The 21,812-nt window shown below is 39.2% G+C and overlaps 1 protein-coding gene across 6 annotated transcripts in view; it reads left to right on the top strand.

Annotated features, from left to right (window-relative positions):
• The first annotated feature begins 954 nt into the window (after positions 1 to 954).
• Usp28 (ubiquitin specific peptidase 28) overlaps positions 955 to 21,812 on the top strand; it is a 64,686-nt gene continuing 43,828 nt past the window's right edge. For all 6 annotated transcript variants that reach the window (XM_071616715.1, XM_027930610.2, XM_071616714.1 and 3 more), the window contains exons 1-3: positions 955 to 1,078; positions 17,528 to 17,605; positions 19,471 to 19,603. In XM_071616715.1, the coding sequence (XP_071472816.1) occupies positions 1,022 to 1,078; positions 17,528 to 17,605; positions 19,471 to 19,603 (268 nt within the window). In that variant the 5' untranslated portion in view covers positions 955 to 1,021. The remainder of the gene's footprint in view (positions 1,079 to 17,527; positions 17,606 to 19,470; positions 19,604 to 21,812) is intronic.

The following is a 21,812-nucleotide window of genomic DNA, read 5'->3' as shown; positions in this document are numbered from 1 at the left end:
ATCAATACTGCTTGTGTTCATTCTGGCTTCACTACTATTCAAATACAATTTGCACTGAAAGTGCCACTTCAGGACCAGCCTAAAGCAATGGTATAAGCAGCACTGTTAACAGTGGCTCTTTCACATCCAGCCTCCACACAGATGTGGAGACAGTAAGTGTGGCAACCACCAGACTTTTGTATTTGAAAATGTGGAAGATGGTTTAATAGTTGCGATCTCCCCCAAGTTGTTGAATCTACAATTCAACTAAGGCATCTGAGCTTTTGAACCAACACGATAAATACCTGGCTCAAACTTAAAATGCAACAAAATTTCAGTTTGAATGAAATTTGAAGATCTGAAATGGGACACTTGACAATTCTTGCTCACCATGGTCAGGTCAGGGTTAAGGAAACCATGCTGGGCATCCGTGAATGAGGCTGTTGGTTTTAGACAAAGCACCGCGCTCCGCCTCCACCTCTCTTTCTCTTAAAGACTGTGAACAATTTTTTTGTGTCAGTGGACTGGGAAATAGCTACAAGGCCTTGTGGGAGAGCCTCTTTAATGTGTTCCTGGGCAACTGCCCACAGTAACTCTTCTGAGGGGAGGCTGGAGCCAATGCTCAGTCTGAGAAATGAGTAGGTTCTCCCCGCAGAGGGAAGAGATCTTGACATCGGAACGCAGGGTCCTAAAAGCCCCAAACCATTCCTCCCCCACGCCCCCCGCATACCCTAAGACCCTGAGGCGTTTGCCGACCGTTATCAGGAGGGCGGGGCCTGGATCACGTGGTCGGCGCGGGGTCAGAACCCGGCGTGCGTGAGAACACGCCGAGACTCCGGCCTCGGCCGCGCGCCTTGGGTGCGCGCGCAGGCCGGGGGCGGGGCGTGTGGGTTGGGCCTCCGGCGCGCGCTGCGGGCGGGGGCGGGACCTGGACCCCGCAGGGCTCCGGGCGCGGGCGGGCGCGGGGGCGGGGCCTTCTGTGCTCCTGGACTGGCAGCGGTGGCGGTGGGATCCCGGTGACCCGCGGAGGGGTGCCTCAACCATGACTGCGGAGCTGCAACAGGACGATGCGGCCGGAGCGGCGGACGGCCACGGCTCGGTGGGCCAGCGACGCGACTGGGAGCCTGGGGGCCGCCCCGTGGCCCGGGAGGGGAGCGTGGGACGGGACGCCAGCGACGCCGGGCGCTGGCGCGCTGGAGGCCCGACGGGGCAGGCGAGGCCTGCAGGGTGCGGGGCTGGGGGCCGCGGGGTGCGCCACGCGGGCGGGCAGGGGTCCGCAGGCTGCGTCGGGACTGGCCTTTGGGCTAGGTTGCGGTACTTGCGAGACTCGGGTTGAGGACTTCATTTTTGGGTCTGTGAGCAGGCTGATGATGGTGAAGGTAATTAGGTTATTTTGGAAAACCTAATATAAAGGACTGCACGTGGGGTTGTATGCATCAGGGTCACTAAGGAGAGTGCTCCTGGGCCCCGATCAGGAGTGAGAAACTTCTGAAAGGGGCGGCATGGGTTGTTTTTGTTTTTACTCAAGTCAGTTTTATGGCAGTGTTGTTTTAAAGAGTGTAAAGAAGACCGAAGTTATCTCGCTTAAAGCTGAGGTTCAAAGAAGTGTAGAAAACTAGGGATCCTAATACATTACCTTCCTCCTTTCCAGCTCGCTTTTCTTTCTTAATTCCCTCTCCTTTTCTTTTTTTGAAACAGAGCAGCCTCCCTAATTATTGCATTCATTTCTAGATTTTGAAGGAGGGTGGAGGAATAGGGTGATGGAACAGAAGTTATACTGATTTTGCTCTACCTACTTCATATCTAAGTTTGAAATCAGAACAAGGATTTCTGGGATAAGATGGTGAGAGTAAAAGAACAGTGGTTTGAGAGCAAATCAAAAGGCTATGAGGAAACTTGGGAAGTGGGGAATTTAAGAATATCTTCTAATGTTACTTTGGAATGTTATAACTTAACCACCTCCTCACCCCTCAGTACTACTTTTGGTTCAAGACAGAATGGGAAATCTGTGCCAAATATTCAAATACAAGTTTGGAAGTGAGAAGTGAGAAGTTTTGTAAAATGTAATACAGAGGTGTCATAAAGTGCTGAAGGAGAAACCTTTTGTGCCTTTTTATTCTTCTGATGCACTCAGAAAACCTGGAGTATATAACATGCACACACTTTTTAAAACTTACGTAGAAAAAGATATCTCCAGGTCCTGGGCTCCAAAGTGAAAGTATGTGAATGGTGTTTTATGTGCTGATTTCTAATGGAAATATTATTGTTAGATGCTCAGTGCCTTTGGAATTTCAACCAGGATTTTTCTCTTGTTTGGTTTCAGAGATCAGTTCTATTTGTTTTTTAGGACAGTGACTTAAAAACAGGTGGGAAAATGTTGGTTTCTAGACAGTTATATTGATTTAGATAATAGACTATTTTAAGGGAGAGCAAGTCATATTTAAATTTGTTGGGACTGTCATGTAAGACCATGTCATGTGCCTGTTAATCAGTGGCATCTTCATTTATCTTTGCCATAGTTTGAGAAGTGACCCCTGTTTCAGCACTCACCATTTGAGAGTTTGTATGTGGGGTGTTTGATGAGCATTTGTATATAAGTCATAGTTATTTTGGGAAGGCTTGGCACTGTAGTGGCTACTGGCTGCAGCGTCCTGATCTTTGGCGGCCTGCAGAGTGATGACATTTACTGTTCTTCCCAGTGATTCGCCCAATACTGACAGATGATAAGCTTGGAATGCTTGATAATTTTTGCCTCCCCCCCGCCCCCGCTTTTTTTTCCTAATGTGAATTCTTGAAGTTACCAGTTTAGATTGAAGGAACTTTTACCTTTTTACATCTTGGAAGATTTTAATAATTTCTTCCCTAGAATAGATTCTTTTATTTTGAATTCTGAGGCATTCTACCTTTCTGTTAAAAGATATTTAATTGTTATAGTTGAGAAGAGCTATCCTCCCCTGACACTGAAAGGCTATTTAAAACCTACAATCCTTCCCTTCCCTTATTGGTCAGTTAAGAAGACAAAACCCTTTATAGCCCCCCAAGAATTTTAGTGAGAGAAAAATGTAATTCTCTTGAAATACACTCTCAGTGTGTACTGAAATCTCAGAGTGGCCACTTTGTGATATTACTAAATCCCCAGATTATAGACTGATTATTTCTAAAAGGTTACTTATTGACAGATTCCTATATATTAATTAGTTGTTGATGTACATAAAAACCAGCAGGAAAGTTTACTTGTTACAGTGTAAACAAATTGTAGTGTAAACAACTTGAAATCAGTTTGGTTCCTTTTTATTTATTTATTTTTAATTTTTTTAGTTGTAGATGGACACAGTACCTTTATCTTATTTATTTTTATGTGGTCCTGAGGATTGAACCCAGCGTCTCACATGTGCTAGGCAAGCGCTCTATAACTGAGTCACCCCTACCCCCAGTTTGGTTCTTATAAACCTCTCATCCTTGGCAGCAGTACTAAGGGTTGACATCACACTTTTTGTGGGGGGCAGGGATGGTACTGGGGATTGAACCCAGGGGACTCCACCACTGGGCTACATCATCAGTCCTTTTTATTTTTTATTTTGAGATAGGGTATTGCTGAGTTGCCAAGGCTTGCCTTGAACTTGAATCTATCTTCCTGCCTCAGCCTTTTGAGTTGTAGGGTGTCTAGCAGGCTGACATTACACATTCTTTAGGATAGCTCAAGCCCTTTTAAAATGTGTTAATTTTAGTGAATGTAATACCCTTTTATGCTTTTTCTTCATTTATTAAGTTTTCATTTCCTTTTGCATTGTCTCATTAATTGTGACTTTTGGAACATCAGTAGGTCAATGATTGGTTGGCTTCACAACTCTCATACTCAGCTACAGTTATTGTTCACTCAGTAACAACAGTATTTATAAGACATGTTGACAGATAGGCTCTTACCAGGCACTCTTTCTTTCTTTTTTTTAAAAATATGTCAATGGACATTTATTTATTTATGTATTTATGTGCGGTGCTGAGAATTGAACCCAGTGCCTCACATATGCTAGGCAAGTGCTCTACCACGGAGCTACAGCCCCAGCCCATCCAGGCAAGGTCTTTCTATGTGTTTTGTTTCATTAAAGAAATTTAAACCAATAGCAAAGTGGAAGCAAGTGCCTTCCAAGAAAAATTATGATGCTGATACCTGTAATAGTTAATACCAGTAATTGAGCATTTATTGTGTGCTAGACCCTGTGCTTAGAACTTAATAAATTTTTGTCTCAATATTTATAGAAATTCTTTTATTTTTTTGGTGGTGCTGGGGACTGAACTGAGGGGCACTCAACCATTGAGCCACATCTCCAGCCCCCTATTTTGTTTTTTATTTTGAGACAGGGTCACATTGAGTTGCTTAGTACCTCGATTTCGCTGAGGCTGGCTTTGAACTAACGATCCTCCTGCCTCAGCCTCCTGAGCTGCTAGGATTACAGACGTCTGCCACTGTAACTAATATTTATGGAAATTCTATGAGAAGGCTTATACTTTTTAAAATATCTAAGGTCACCCAGCTCAGAAATTGTACAGCCAGATCGAACCCAGGCAATTGAGTCCAAGAGCCCGAGATATCTCTGGTTCTATCTCTTAGTTGATGGAGCCATTGTCCTAGGCCAGAACCTTCCCATTAATCTCTTAATGTCTTCTCTGTGGATTTCCTCCTAATGTTTTAAACTCCTAATCTTTCACTTGCACTCTTTCTTTTCTTTTTCTTTTTTTTTCTTTTGGCACTGGGGATTGAACCCAGGGGCACTCAACCACTGAGCCACATCCCCAGCCCTTTTTGTTTTTTTATTGTGAGACAGGGTTTCTCTGAATTGCTGAGGTCCTCACTTCTAGTTGTTTGGTTGGCCTTGAACTTGTGATTCTCCCCTCCTGAGTGGCTGGGATTACAGGCATGCGCCACCAGGCTTGGCTTTTCCCTTGCACTCTTTCTAAACATAATTTTCTTTCCTATGTTTGACTGAGCTCCCTGATGTCTAAGTAGTTTCATGTTTTGTCCAAATGCCTTGCCCCCAGCATCTCATTGATTATCTCTAATTTTAGTGGAAGAATTATATTTCCCTTCTTATTCCATCATTTCTTAGAAATAAACCTAGATTAGTAATGTGTAGTAGAGTGAGATTTTTGCACTCCAGGAGATGTTTGACAATGTTTGGAGGTGATTTTGATTGTAATTGCTATGGGAAGAGGCTATTGGCATCTAGTGGGTAAAAGTCAGGAATGCTGCTAAACATCCTAGAATGTATAGGATAGCCCCCACAACAGGCCCAAAATGTAAATTGTGCGGAGCTTGAGAAATCCTCATGTAGATGTCTCTGTTTATTCTTTTATGTAATTTATCCTTTATTATTCTCCTTTATTCTAGCCTACCACCCAGAAACTTTACTGTCTACTCCTTTGCTACTTAAATGGACCAGAGGCATCTGCATTACTTAGGACAGAAATGCTGAATGTTGGATGTGCTAGAGCCAGCTTGTACTGCTTTTCCAGCAGATTGTGTATGTCTCTTCTGTGTTTAGTGACCTCGTATTGATAGTTTGAGACCACCAGGGTGAGAATATTAATGGCCAGGGAAATAAGCACACGCTGAGATTGGAACACCATAGCTTGGACCTTCACTCTGGATCTATTGATTAGATTCTGTCTTTTGACAAGATTCCTGCATGATTCATTTGCGCATTAAATTTTGAAAAAGCTATGGATGGGTTTAATTCCCATTTTGTTGTGCACACATGTCCTCAATCCTGAAACAACAAAATTCTCTGTTGCCCTCTCCACCTGTTGTTTTGTTCACTTCTTTTTTTTTGGGGGGGGGGGGGTTTACCTTTGGAACTCAGTTTCCAAACTGTGTCTTTCATTTCTTTTCCTTTCCCCCCCCCCTTGGGTACAACCAATGAAAGAAATTTATATGTCAGTACAGGAGGATAATTGATGCATTTGTAGTATTTATTTCAATAATTCATCTCTCAGACCACAAACACATAAAATCCATTATTCTTTTTTTTTTATTTTTTATTTTTTTAATTTTTTATTGTGGGTTGTTCAAAACATTACAAATTTCTTGACATATCATATTCCACACTTTGATTCAAGTGGGTTATGAACTCCCACCTTCACCCCATACACAGATTGCAGAATCACATCAGTTACACATCCATTGTAAAATCCATTATTCTTGATAACATGTTCAAAACCTGAAAGTGAGACAATGAATATGATAATTCTATTCTAAAACACAAGAAGAAAAATTTACCTGTTTCTTTTTTAAAACATTTTTCCAGTGACAATATAATTCAGACTTTATGTAGAAAACTTGGAAAATAGAGACCCAAGGATTTGGAAAATAGAGACCCAAGGATTAGGGGCATAGCTGAGTACTAGACTGCTTGCACCCTGGGTTCAATTCCCAGTACTGCCAGAGAGAGAGAGAGAGAGAGAGAGAGAGAGAGAGAGAGAGAGACAGACCTGCGCAGGATTAAGTCTTAGCTGATGGGAGACAAAGCCAGGTTAGTTTAGTTCCTATAGTACCATAGAGATTGAGGTGGCAACAACACTTGCAAATGGCTTTGGGGATCAGTCTGGAGTTCAACAAGGAAAAGGCTGATTGCCTAGAGGCCTGCAGAGAGGCTGATCCAGTAGCATATGATTGAGTAGTAGGGAAATCAGTGGTTTTACATAATCAGCATCCAGCTAGGCTAATGGTGAGTCTTGCCAAAGTAGGCTTTAGTAAGAATTTGTTATTCTTGAATGAAACAGATCTCAGAGAAGTAACCTGTCATTAAAATGGTATCCAGGTGCATGCCTGTAAACCCAATTATTACTTGGGAATCTGAGGCAGAAGGATTATAAGTTCAAAGCCAGCCTGGGCAATTTAGGAAGACTGCCTCAAAATTGGTGGAAAAATAATAATAAAGGCCTGGGGGTATAGCTCAGTGGTAGAGCACCCCTGAGTTCAATCCCTAGTACCAAAAAAATAAAAGTAAAGTAACCAGTGATTAACCACTTTCTGATCAAATCAGTGCATCTGTGGCCTTTCAGTAGCAGTAGTAATTCATGCCATTTTCCCTTGGTTGAATATCCAGTCTCATTCTCATGCTTTAATTATTTATCTGTGTGTGGTGGGTTTTTTTTTTTAATTTTAATATTTATTTTTTAGTTTTCAGCGGACACAACATCTTTGTTTGTATGAGGTGCTGAGGATCGAACCTGGGCCGCACACATGCCAGATGAGCGTGCTACCGCTTGAGCCACATCCCCAGCCTTGTGGTGGTGTTTTAATTATTATTTTGTTTTTATGATCCCTTATTACCACTTTTAAAAAAAATATTTATTTTTTAGTTGTAGTTAGACACAATTCCTTTATTTTATTTATTTATTTTTATGTGATGCTGAGGATCAAACCCAAAATGCTAGGCGAGTGCTCTACTGCTGACCCACAACCCCAGCCCTTAGCACTTTTTAATTGGTATTTATTTTGGAGTTTGGTTTTATTCTTATCTGTTATTTTCTTTCTCCTAAAAACTTCCTCTGTGTGTATTTAATTTTTTTTTTTTTTGTAGTTGTAGGTGGACAGAATGCCTTTATTTTATTTGTTTATTTTTTATGTGGTGCAGAGGATCAAACCCAGTGCCTCACGCATGCTAGACAAGTGCTCTGCTGCTGTGCCCCAGCCCTGTGTGTATATTTTTTACAATTTTTTTTTGTGTGTGTGGTGGTGGAGATTGAACTCAGGGATGCTTTACTACTGAGCATCCTCAGCCCTTTTATTTTTTAATTTTGAAACAGGGTCTCACTAAGTTGCTGAGGCTGACCTCAAACTTGTCTCCTGGGGATGTAGCGCAATGGGTAAAGTGCCTCAGGTTCACATACATACATGCACTCACATGCACACAAACGTGTATGTGCATGTATATATAAATATATATAGGTATACATGTATACACATACATATACACATATGTAAATTGCAGGTCTTACTAAGTCATTTATGGCCTCCCTAAATTGTTGATGCTGGCTTTGAATTTGTAATCCTTCTGCCTCAGCTTCCTGAGTGGTGGGATTACAGGTACATGCCACTACACCCAGCAAGTGCTATGAATATTTGTATATGAGTATTTAAATACCTTTTTTCAGTTCTTTGGGATACATATCTAGAAGTGGAATTCCTGAGACATATGGTCATTCTATGTTTAACTTTTTGGGAAACTGCCAAGCTGTTTTCCATAGCAGCTGTTCCATTTTACATTCCCACCAGTAATGCACAGGATTGTAGTTTCTCTATATCTTCACCAAACTTTATTAACTGGGCACATAGGTACACACATGTAATCTCAGTCACTCAGGAGGCTGAGATTGAGGGATTACAAGTTTAAGGCCAGACTCGCTAACTTAGGAAGTTCCTAAGCAATTTAGTGAGATTCTGTGTCAAAATAAAATTGGACTGAGATATAGCTCAGAGGTAAAGCACCCCTGGATTCAATCCCTAGTACCAAAAACAAACAAAAACCAAAAAACACTTTGCTGTTTTCTGTTTTTGTTCTTTTTTGTTTGATAATAGCCATCCTTATAAGTGTGAAATGGTAAATCATTGGTTTTTTTTATTAATAAATATTTTTTTAGTTGTAGTTGACACAATACCTTTATTTATTTATTTATTTATGGTGCTGAGGATCAAACCCAGGGCCTCACATGAACTAGGCGAGCGCTCTACCCTGAGCCACAACCCCAGCCCTCCCAATCATTGTGGTTTTGATTTGTATTTCTCACATGACTTATGTTGTTAACATCTTTTCACAAATTTATTGTCCATCTGTTTATCTTCTTAAAATGTCTTTTCAAATTTTTGCTCATTCCATTTTTCCCCCTCCCCTCCCAACACCCCCACCCATTCCCACACACTGGGTCTTGAACCTAGTAGTACTGCACCCTGAGCTGCATTACGCCCTATTTATTTATTTGTTTATTGATTTATTGGTACTAGGGATTGAACTGAGGGGTGCTTAATCACTTCCCAAGCCCTTTTTTTGTATTTTATTTAGAGGCAGGGTCTCACTGAGTTACTTAGTGCCTCGCTGTTGGTGAGGCTTTGAACTCCTGATCCTCCTTCCTCAGCCTCCCAAGCCACTGGGATTACAAGCGTGAGCCACCACATCCAGCTTCCCAAGCCCTTTTTATTTTTTATTTTGAGACAGTATCTCAACAACTTGATTAGGGCATTGTTAAATTACTGAGGCTGGCTTTGAACTTGTGATCTTCCTGCCTCAGTCTCCTGATCCTCTTGAGATTACAGGCATGTGCTGCTGAGTCTATGTGCTATGGAACCCGGCTCATTTTGCTTTCTTAATAATGTCCTCTAGTGCACAAAAGTGTTTAATTTTGATGAAATCTGATTTGCTATTTTTGTGTGTGTATAATACTGGGTATTGGACCAGGGCCTCATGTGCTGGGCAAGTACTCTCCCACTGAACTACAATACCATACCCAGATTCAGTATGTTTTCCCCTTTTGTTGCTCATGCTTTTGGTGTCATATTAAGAATCCATTATCAAATCCAAGGTTATGAAGATTTGCCTCTATGTTTTCTTTCAAAAGTTTTATACTTTTAACTCTTAAATTTAGGTCATTGATCCATTTTGAGTTAATTTCTGTTTATTGTATGTGACATGGGTTCAGTGTCATTCTTTTGCTTGTAGATAGATATTCCGTTGCCCAGAACCATTTGTTGATGAGACTGTTTTTCCCATTAAATGATATTGATACCCTTGTTGAAAATCAGTTGACCATAGATGAATGAACTTTCTGGACTCTCAACTTTCATTTCATTTTTCTGTATGTCCGTTCTTATGCCAAACTAGAGTATTATGATCAGTGTAGCTTTTTAGAAAAATTTCAAAAAACTAGGAAGTGTGAGTCCTCTGACTTTTTTTTTTTTTTTTCAATATTGTATTGGCCTTTCAGGGTCTGTTGGAATTCTGTGTGAATCTGAGGATCACCTTTTCCATTTCTCCAAGAGGCCATTGGAATTTTGATAGAATTGCATTGAATTTGTAGATCATTTTGGTGGTGTTGCTATTTTGGTAATAAGTTGTTCTGATGGTTAATATTATGTGCTAATTTTATTGGGCTTTGGGGTGCCCAGACATTTGTCCAGGTATTATTTTAGGTGTATATGTGAGGGTATTTTGGGATGAGAATGAGATTGAATCAGTAGACTGGATAAAGCAAATTGCTTTCTCTAATGTGGGTGGGCCCTATCCGATTGATTGAAGACCTAAGTAGCACAGAAATTCTGATTAAGAGGAAACTTTGAGGCTAGGAGGTGGCACACACCTGTAGTCCCAGCGACTTGGGAGGCTGAGGGAGGTTGAGGCAGGAGGATCATAAGTTCAAACCCAGCTTCTGAAATTTAGGCCTGAAGCAACTTAGCGAGACCCTATCTCAAAATAAATAAAAGGGACTGGGGATGTGACTCAGTGGTTAGCACCCGTGGTTTCAGTCCCTGGTAGGATGATGATGATGATGATGATGATGATGACGATGACGATGACGACATTTTCCCTGCCTGACTGCTGGAGCAGAGACTTTAGTCTTTTGTCCTTGTACTTCAACTTCCACAATCAATTCTCCTTGTTCTTCAAGCTTCACACTCAACCTGGAACTTACATCTCTTAGCTTTCCTGTTTCTCAGGCCTTTAGATTTCCACTGAAATTTACATTTTCAGTTCTCCTGATTCTGAGCCTCAGACTTGGGCTAGAACAATACCACTGGTCTCCCAATTCTTCAGCTTGAATGAATAGTCATGTGAACCAATTCCTTAACTCTCTCTCTGCATACACACGTATCCCCTATTGGTTCTTTTACTTTGAAGAACACTAGTACAGTCTTCCAGTTAATGAAGATGGGTATCTTTTTAAATTATTTAAGTCTTATATAACTTCCTTGAGCAATGTTTCGTAGTTTGCACAAATCTTTCACCTCTGTGGTTAAATTTATTCCTAGATATTTTATGATATTATTATAAATGAAATCATTTTCTTGATTTCCTTTTGGGTTGTACATTGCTGCTGTATAGAGGAAGAACATTTAATTTTTGCATGTCATTTTATATCCTGCAATTTTGCTTAATTTATTAATTCTTACTTCTAGTAACCTTAATTATTATTTTTTTTCTTGCCCATTGCTCTGTCTAGAACTTTCAGTAAAATGTGGTATAGTAATGGTAAAAGTGGGCATCTTTGTCTTGTCCCTGATTTCAAGGGTAAAACTTTGTCTTTCACTAATGAATACGATGTTACCTGTGGGTTTTTGTTGTTTGTTTTGATACTGATGCTTGAACCTGGAGAGTTTCTACCACTGACCCTTTATTTTGACATAAGATTTTGCTAAGTTACTTAGGGCCTTTCTGAGATGCTGAGGCTGGCCTCAAACTTGGGATCCTCCTGCCTCTACCTCCTGAATTGCTGGGATTTCAGGTGTGTGCCATTGTGCTAAGCACCTGTGTTTGGGGTTTTTGTTTGTTTGTTTAGTTTGTTTAAGACCCTTTATTATGTTAGGAAATTCCCTTCAATCCCTAGTTTTCTGGATCTTTTGTCATGAACGGTGTTGGATGCTGTCCAGTGCTTTTCTCTAGCAATCAAAATGATCATGCTGCCGGCATGCCTGTAATCCAAGTGGCTCAAGAGGCTGAGACAGTGCCTTAGCAATGACCAGGTGATGCACTAACAACTCAGTGAGACCCTGTCTCTAAATAAAATACAGAATAGGTGGGGATGTGGCTCAGTGGTGGAGTGCCCCTGAGTTCAATCCCCAGTACCAAAAAAGAAAAAATGATCATGCTGTTTTCTCTGTTTGTTTCCTTTTAGGTTATTGGCAATAGCATTCTCATAGGCATCCACTTACAAATATTTGCCTAAGCTTTATTTCTTCATTCTTTGAGTTATTCAAAGTGTAGTCTACCTTTCTCTTTTTCCTATTAGCATCCTGCCTCTCATCACAAATGATTTGGGTATTATCCCTTTGGCTTACAGTAGTTAAGCTTTCTTTCCCTGATCTCATCCTTACTTTGAACTAGTTGTTCACGTATGCTAGATTAATCTGCTTAAACACTGCCCCCCCCCCCATATCTCTTCTTATGATTATCCATTGTTCATCACATTAAATCTAAACTCATCCTGACATTTAGTACCTTTCATAATCCAGTGTCACATCACCTCCCTGATTGCTGCTATTTATAAAAAACAAATTCCGCAGAGACCAACCTAATAGTAACTTAAAATTTAATTGTTAGATTTCTAAAACTATAATCATGAAAATTTGATTTCTTACTTTCCTCTGATATTTTCCTACTTTCATCTCTAGCAAAATTTTGTGATAATGGTATTTTCCTTAATTTTTGGAGATTCATTCCACTGTAATGACTTCCCAGACTCATTTTCTATATTTGGTTGGGTCATGTATTCAAGGAAATGAGAAAATATTGTCTTAATGAATTCTAAAGCAAGAAAGAAGCAGTGCAGAACATTATGTATAGTATAAAAAATATACTCATGGGTATAGACGGTTTCTGGAAAGATAGAAACCATGAGTAGTGTTTATCCCTTTAGAAATGGAACTCGAGGGAGGAGATACTTTCTTTTTCACTTTATATCCTTTTGTACTTTTGGAATTTCTTAATCAGTGGATGTGAAAAAGGTAAAAATTTTTTACAAGTAAATAATGATTTATTATTCTCATTTTTAAAGGTTTTAGTTTAAACCAACCTACATCATATAAGAGCAGCTAAATGCTAAAATTATTTAAATGCCTTTGAAATTTTTAAGCCAGTTGATGAACTGAAACTGGTATTTTTATCAGTCAAGTAAATTATTAAATAGTCCAGGTCAGGGAATTTTATCATCCACAAAAAGCTGCTATTTGTCATTTTTACAAGTCATGTTGTTATGACTACATTAGGTTCTTCCCAGTGAATAAGTTGCACAACATAGGGTTGTTGCTGGGAGAAAAACTGAAAAAAATGCCAGGGCTTTGTGGCATTTTTTGTCAAAGTCAAAAAGGTTAACAGCATTCCTAGAGTGCATTGTTAAGAAACTGTTGTTAAGACAATACTATTTTATTTTTGCTTTATTTTATTTTTTTTCTTTGACTCCTATTTAGGGTTTTTTTTTTTTTTTTTTCTTGCATTGGGTACTGAAGTTTTATTTTAAAATTAGAAAACCAGTTGGTTAACTTTGGAGGGAATTTTATTAGATACACCTTCGTTGTTCTTTTGTGTAAAGGAACATACATAAAATTTAGAAGTCTTTGTAAGACTACACAATTAAAATCAGAAAATGTGTTTATCAGAATGATGAAGTAGCATCCCTGTTTGAAATAATTTAGAAAATGACTCTATATTAGTAATTAGTAGTGTTTCTTTATTTGATCAGAGTTTTAACTTAGTTGCAGTAGGATTAGACCAATTGTTTGTGACAGAAACTTAATAGCTTAATTTTTTTTCTATTAATAAAATCCTGTTTGTTGCTTATTGCGAAGTGGTTTATTGCTTTTAAGAAAATCTCTCGGTTATGAACTGTAGACTGAATTGCCCTAAAGCCATTGAGTAGTTGAGGTCTGAAAGTTGAGAAGGGTGTGTGTGTGCACTCTCCTATTTTTCCTGCCTCTGGGCAGGAAAAAAAGAGTACTTGTTTGTGAAAACAGTGTGAACTTAGTCAAGGAAATGCAAACCTGTTGGTTCTTGCTAACCTTTGGCTTCATTGTGACAGGAGCACAGGCTTTGTCTTGTCTCCTGTTGGGTGTGTACTTTATATATAGCAGTGTAGTTAGAGGGAAGGTAACATTTATATCTGCTTTCTTTAAAGTTCCAGAAAAAATAGAACTTTTAGTACAGTAGAATCCTGATGAATTTAGTTTGTCTGTTACTATAAAGTCAGCATTTAATAGTCTTATTAGGATTTTGAAGGTAGGTACTTGCTGAGAATTTAAGTTTAGTTAAATATTTACAGGATGGAATCAAGTCAGTGCAATCAAGCAGTTGGGTATGTGTATCAATAGCATAGAATAAGCCTTGTGAAATCTATGATTCACACTTTTTTAAAATTCACTCTCTTAATATCTGTCTTTTTTTTTTTTCCCCCGAAGTGTGGTGTTTTTGCAAGGATTGCACTCAGGGGCAGTCAACCACTGAGCCATACCCCCAGCCCTATTTTGTATTTTATTTAGACACAGGGTCTCACTGAGTTGCTTGGTGCCTCATCATTGCTAAGGCTGACTCTAAACTCGAGATCCTCCTGACTCAGCCTCTCAAGCCACTTGGATTACAGATGGGCCTGCACTTGGTTAATGGCCATCTTTGATTTATATTTTAACTCAAAACATCTGATGATAGTTTCCCCCCCCCCCCCTGTACTGGGGGTGGAACCCAGGAATGCTCTTACCACTGAGCTACACCTCCACCCCCAGCCCTTTTTATTTTTTATTTTGAGACAGGATCTTACTAAATTCTAAAGACTGGCCTCATTTACCATTCTTCTGTCTCAGTCTCTCCAGTTGCTGGGATTATAGGCATGTGCTACTGCACCCAGCTCATAAATAGGTTTTATAAATCTTAATTTACATATTGCCTGACTTTTAGGATTGTTACAAGGATTATACATAGGCACCTGGGTTTCAGTAAATGCTAGTTGCAGTCATTATCAGCACTAACTTAAGGATAAATTCAAATTGGGCAGTTATGTTGTATGATTATTGCTTTACTAGAGAAAAGAACTTCATATGTAAAACAATTGAACTAAAAGCCCCATTCATTTACAGGCGCATTGTTTCCTCAATATGGGGGCTTAGAAAAGAGAAAGAATAGTGTGGGCCAGAGTTTTTGAAAGGACTGTGTGAAGGAACTAAGGTGAAGTAAACCCTTGACTGTAGGTTGTCTTCTATAGTTCACCAATGGAAGAGGTGTTACTAGAGATAATAGGAGCAACATTATAAGACCTGCTGTAATTTGGATCTTGAATGTCCTCCAAGACCCTTGTTGAAGGATTGGTTCCTAGCCATTGGTGCTGTTGGAAGCACAGCATGATATGGTGTAAGTGCCGGATATGGAGTCAGGCAGCCTGGGTTCAAATCCCAGCCTGAGCCAGGCACTATGGTACATGCCTGTAATCCCAGAAGTTTGGGAGGCTGAGACAGGAGGATCATGAGTTCAAAGCCAGGCTCAGCAAAAAGCGAGGCACACTAAGCAACTCAGTGAGACCCTGTCTGTAAATAAAATACAAAATAGGGCTGGGGATGTGGCTCAGTGGTCGGGTATCCCTGAGTTCAATCCCCAGTACCAAACAACAACAACAACAAAAAACAGCCTAATTCTTAGCTAGCAATATCCTGTGTAAGTTACTTGACCTACTCTGTGTGCCTCAGTTCTCTGTCAAATGGTCATAATTCACATCTCACAGATTTGTTATATAAGAGCTAAATGGTTACATGAGTTAATACGTGGCTGTAGTTGTAGATCAGTAGTAGAGTGCTTGCCTAATATGTGTGAGGCACTGGGTTGGTCCTCAGCAACACATAAAAGTAAGTGAATAAAGGAATTTGTTTCTAAATTTAATACATGCATGCAAAGTGTTTAGAATGGCACCTGTCTAGAAGTAAGCAGCATATGTTTTATATATATATATATATTTTTTTTTTTTTTTTTTTTTTTTTTTGATACTGGGTATTGAACCCAGGGGTACTCTACACTGATCTACATCCTCAGCCCTTTTTATTTTTTATTTTGAGACTGTGTCTTACTAAGTTGTTGAAACTGGCCTCTAAATTGTGATCCTCCTGCTTCAGCCCCCCAGGTGGCTAGGATTACAGGCACATGCCACCATGCCCAGTTTATATATTAGTTTTTACTGGGATTATTTTCTGTAAATCAAGAATTTCATATGAAAATGTGATTATCTATTCCATTGTTACCTTCTTAGTCACTTTGGTATTAATATGCTACTTATGTCCCCAAACCCTTTTGAGGGTATGTTGATTTTGGTCTTTTATAAATTTGCATTTGATTGGGATATCTAGATTCACATACTTTTACACAGTAAAATCAAATGAAATTAGAATTAGTTTGGAAAAAAGTTTTAATACCTTATTGTTGTGAAAATCACATGGTGGTTTTCAACTTCTGCCAAGGCTAAATAACACCTTTTAGTCTGATAATCACCCTCCCTTGTGTACAATGACTGGCTTTAACAAGACCCATGGCCTCAAAGACTGCTGACCATAGCAGGATAGGGTTCCATTTCTAGCCTCTGACTGTGGCCTATGACGAGAACAGAAAGGCCGTTGATGCTTTTTCAAGGACTGTGGAGGGATGTTTCAGTTAGTTATTTCTAGTTGTGTGATACTTAAGTGTTGCATTGTTGAGCCCTCAGCTGTTGAAGAAGGCAGGATACTGTTTCTGTTACAGCTGGCAGTAAACATATAATGTTGAAGCATAGAGTTTTGAGTCAGAACTTTATTCTGGTATTACCTTAGTCGTGGTATAAATTAGATTTCTTCTCACTGAATTAATTTTGAACTTGATTGTTTTTAATATTCATCTAAAAGATCATTATGTCTCAAGTTATTTAAATCAAGCTATACTTGTAAATAAGTATTTTGTGTTAAGTTTTGACTGTGAGAAACATAAATCAATAGTTTGAAAGACTTTAAGGCTAAAAAGGAGTTAAAAACGGATCTTATAGCTGAAAGTTAACCAGTTAGGTTTTTTTTTAATTTTTTATTTTGGTTGTAGATAGACACATACCTTTATTTTATTTATTTAATTTTATATGGTGCTGAGGATCGAACCCAGTGCCTCACACATGCCGGGCATACCACTAAGCCACAACCTCAGCCCCCTAGTTAGGTTTTTCCATGATGCATATCAGAAGAGAACACATTTCATAGGTCATTTTTTTTCTTTGTCATGTTTTTCTTTTTTAAAAGAAAAGCTGTTGAGGTTAACCATAGTTCATTCTTTTGGAATAAATATTTCATCATTTAGAAAACTCTAACCTTAGCTATACTTCTGTTTAATCAGCTCTGAAGTTTTAAATATGATGTTGGTGGTACTAATCATTTGTAAGTTATATGATTGGAAACATTGTCAGTGAAAAATGACACACACAAGTGGCATGTGCAGTCAAGCTTAAAATAGCTGCTCCTCACATCCATGCAAATTCCCTGGACTCCTTATATGACCTATTTATGCACACTTACAGAAAGCAAAACCTAAGCATCCATTCGGCTAAACTACTACATTTTTAAATGTTTTATTTATTGGTAGTTTTACTTTTTTTTCTTCATATTTTGTAAGTGCCCATGGCATTTGCCTTGATTAGGCTTTTAAAAAATTAATAGATTTGGCAGTCAGTTCCTTGTTAGATGGATCTTGTCAGTTCTTCAGAGTAAAAAAATGCATGTCTCAGGCCTATCTATCCAAGATGTGCCCAGTTTTATTTTCTGTTTGACATGTCTTTTTTTCCCCCATCTCAAATATAGAGCTGCCAAATGCTGTTAAATCAACTGAGAGAAATCACAGGCATTCAAGATCCTTCCTTTCTTCATGAAGCTTTAAAGGTTGGTTTGTAGACCCCTTTTAGCCAACAGCCTTTAAAATAGTTGTCTGTATAATACTTGTGTCAGTTCAAGCTATCTTTATGCCAAAATAAAAATACATATAAGGGACAGAAATTGAACAGGTAAATGGCCCAGTTTCTTCAGTATGTTAATTGTAAAGAGATGGGGGACACTTTTGGAGAAACCCTACAAAGTCAAAGAGATTTAAGAGTCATATCAACCAGTTACATTGTACAAACCTTATATAGGTCCTGATTGAAACCGGCAAACCAAATAATATTTGAGACAAGGAAATACCCCCCACCTCCATCCCCTCTGGTACTGGGGATTAAACCCAGGGCACTTAACCACTGAGCCAAATCCCTAGCCCTTTGTATTTTTTATTTTGAGACAGTGTTTCGCTAAATTGCTTAGGGCCTTGCTAATTTGCCAAGGCTGGGTTTGTACTTGCAATCCCCCTGTCTCATCCTCTGGAGTTGCTGGGATTACAAACTGATTATAGGCCTGCACCAAAGCACCTGACAATACCATTACTCTTAGACTTTGTGGCCTGTATTTTTAAAAAGATGCAATCTAAAATGTTGACCAGTGAAATGATAAGATGCTTAGACTTTGCTTCAGAATGCCTGGGAAGGGGTAGGCAGTATAGATAAAACAAGATTGATCATGACTTGATAATTGTTGAAGCAAAGTGATGAGTACGTGTTTTTTCACTATACTGTGGTAAATTTTAGACATTTTTTCTTTTCTTTTTTTAAATCTTTTTTTTTTTTTTTTTGGTGGGGTTCTTTTTTTTTGGAACTGGGGGTCAAACCCAGGGCTTTGTGAATGCAAGGTAGATGCTTTGCCACTGAGCTACATTCCAGCCCTTAGAAGTTTTTTCTTTTTTTTTTTAATTGTTTTTATTTATAGATGGACACATTATCTTTATTTTTATTTATGTGGTGCTAAGGATCGAACCCGGGGCCTCATGCATGTGAGGCAAGCACTCTACCACTGAGCTACAACCCCCAGAAATTTTTTCTAATGGAAAATTCCAAACCCATATGTATACGTGTGTGCTATAAATAATTTGCATATACATATATGTCTGGGGGTGTACTGGACATTGAACCTAGGATTACCACTGAGCCATATACCCAATGCTTTTTATTTTTTTATTTTGCAACAGGGTTTTGTTAAGTTGCTTAGGGCCTCACTAAGTTGCTGAGGCTGGCCTTAAACTTGCAATCCTTCTATCTCAAAAACCAATATTATATCTATTATAAAATATGGTAACTGCTTATTATTTTAGAGGCTGACTCTTCAGAATCTCTGTTACTTGTCGGCTCTCATTTGACACATTGAACTTGAACTATTTTGTGAAATCAGGAATAATAAGATTTGAAACAAAGACAAATATACAGCAAGATTTTGCTTTTGTTTGCATGTTGTGGGAATCAGAGCATAGAAACTTAACTCCTGTAACTTGGGTGTTGATTATACCTTCAAGCAAATTAGACTCATTGTACTCTACCATACTTTTTCTCTTCTTTTTTTGTTGTCACTGAGGATTTAGCCCAGAGCATCCTACATGCTAAACAAACACTTTACTACTTAGCTACATTCCTCATTCTTTTTGAGACAGATCTCACTAAAATGCCCAGGGTGGTCTTGAACTTGTGATCCTCCTGCCTCAGCCTCTTACAGATTTGCACCACCACACCTGGCTCATATTTGCTTTGTCTACCTTATACCTAGAGTTACACCTAGACTTACTCATTGTCACCATGGTAGTAGGGAGGTATAACCCCAAAACTATCTTTCTACTTACCTTACACTTTGATTCTTTACTTTTGAAATGTTTTTTGTTTTTCTCCCCTTAGGCCAGTAATGGTGACATCACTCAGGCTGTCAGCCTGCTCACTGATGAGAGAGTTAAGGAGCCCAGTCAAGACACTGTTGCTACAGAACCATCTGAAGTAGAGGGGAGTGCTGCCAACAAAGAAGTATTAGCAAGTAGGTCTCTCTTTCTATGAATTTGCACAAAATTTGTGTGTATGAGTTCTCTACAAAGCCTATCAACCCTTTGAATAGCTAACTCTTGAGTCATTGCTATGTAGCAGGCATAATTGTGAGCCTAAAATTTTTTAAAAAATATTTATTTTTTAGTTGTAGTTGGACACAATACCTTTATTTCACTTTTTTTTTTTTTGGTGCTGAGGATTGAACCTGGGCCGCACGCTTGCCAGGCGAGCGTGCTACCACTTGAGCCACATCCCCAGCCCTTTATTTCACTTATTTATTTTCTTTTTTTTTTTTTTTCACTTATTTATTTTCATGTGGTGATGAGGATCGATCCCAGGGTCCTGCACGTGCCAGGCGAGCACTCTACCGCTGAGCCACAACCCCAGCCCCTAAAATTTTTTTTGAATTCATTCATTATTTAGTACTTAATCAGTGAGCACTAGCTATGTGCGAGACACTCTGGTGGTCCTGGGGATTAAGTCCACAAGAAGGCCAAGCTGAGGCTGAGTGAGTTGGGAGGGCACTAAGAACTGTGGAGTATCCAAATGTGGTGGTGCACACCTGTAATCCCAGCAATTCTGGAGGCTGAGGCAGGAGGATCCCGAGTTTGAGCCCAGCCTTAGCAATTTAGCCAGGCCCTAAGCAACTTAATGAGACTCTGTCTCAAAATAAAAAATACTAGGGATCTAGATTAGTGGTAAAGCACCCCTGAGTTCAGTCCCCACTATAAAAAGAACAATGGAGGAACTGGAGGTGAGTCATGTGCATCCTTTGTAAGTGCTGGCTGATACTCCCAGTTAAGTGGACAGCCCTTGAGAGTTTAGAACAAAGAGTGAGGTGAGCTTGTTTCCATTTTCTAGAGGCCATTCTGACTGCAGTGTTAAGAACAGAATGTGGAGGAGAGGGTAGTAAGGAGCCATAAGTCAGGTCAGAGAGCCCAGGACCATTCAGGAGGCTGTTCAGGAGGCTTGGGCCAGCAGGCAGTTGTGGATGGGTGAGAAGTGCTTGCATTCTAACAGCTATCTGGTGCTTTTTAGATAAAATCCATAGAATTTGCTTACTGCAGAGATAAGGATTGTGAGAGAAAGGTTTTTTTGTTTTTTGTTTTTTTTCCTGAGCATCACTGAAAAGATAGAGCTGCACTTATCTAAGAGGGATAATCACTGGTGAAGCAGGTTTAGGACGAAGATGAAGGGATCACTTTTGATAATACTAAGTTTGAAATACCTGATATTCAGATGGAGATGTCCAGAAAGTAAGGAGACCCAGGTGTGAAGTTCAGGGGAGAGATCCTGACTAGAGCTAGGTAAGCATGGAATCAGGAAATGCTATGTAAAGGTGTGTGATTAATGAGCCAAGTCTCCAAGGAAGTGGTGTAGAAAAGGTAAAAAGTTCAGCAGTTGAATGTTCCCAGTCTAGGGAGGTGATGAGTATTGAGGGAAAACCTGGAGGGTGTACTCTGAAAGCCAAGGAGGCTTCTGGGAAGAAGGAACCACCAGTTGAGTCAGATGGTGTAAGTGGACATTTGGCCTGTTTGAAATTTTGAGCTATTCTGAATAATGCTGCTGTGTGTATGTGTGGATATATATATGTACATCTATATATGTATGTATGTGTATATATGCATATAATAATTTTCTTTTTTTTTTAAAGAGAGGAGGAGAGAGAGAGAGAGAGAATTTTAATATTTATTTTTTAGTTTTCGGCAGACACAACATCTTTGTTTGTATGTGGTGCTGAGGATCGTACCCGGGCCGCACGCGTGCCAGGCGAGCGCACTACCGCTTGAGCCACATCCCCAGCCCTACATATAATAATTTTCAACTCACAGCATATATTACGTATAATATCTATAACATATAATATGTATGTGTATACAAAACGTATTTTTTGGTGGTACGGGGCATTGAACCCAGGGTTACTTTGCCACTAAGCTGTGTCTTTAGCTCTTTTTATTTATTATTTTGAGACAGGATCTTCCTAAGTTGTCCAGGCTAGCCTTAAACTGTAAACCTGTACACTCAGAAAAATGAGAAATTATACCCCATCTGATTCAAATGTATGATATGTCAAGATCATTGTACTATCATGTGTAACTAATTAAAACAAATAAAAAAATTTTAAAAAAATGTGAAACTCCATACCAATTAAACAACCTCTTTCCTTCCTCCTCCTAGCCTCTGATAACCCCATTCTTTTT

The sequence above is a fragment of the Marmota flaviventris genome, chromosome 9, assembly GCF_047511675.1.
Source record: "Marmota flaviventris isolate mMarFla1 chromosome 9, mMarFla1.hap1, whole genome shotgun sequence".
NCBI lineage: Eukaryota > Metazoa > Chordata > Mammalia > Rodentia > Sciuridae > Marmota > Marmota flaviventris.
This window is presented reverse-complemented; position numbering and strand designations above follow the sequence as displayed.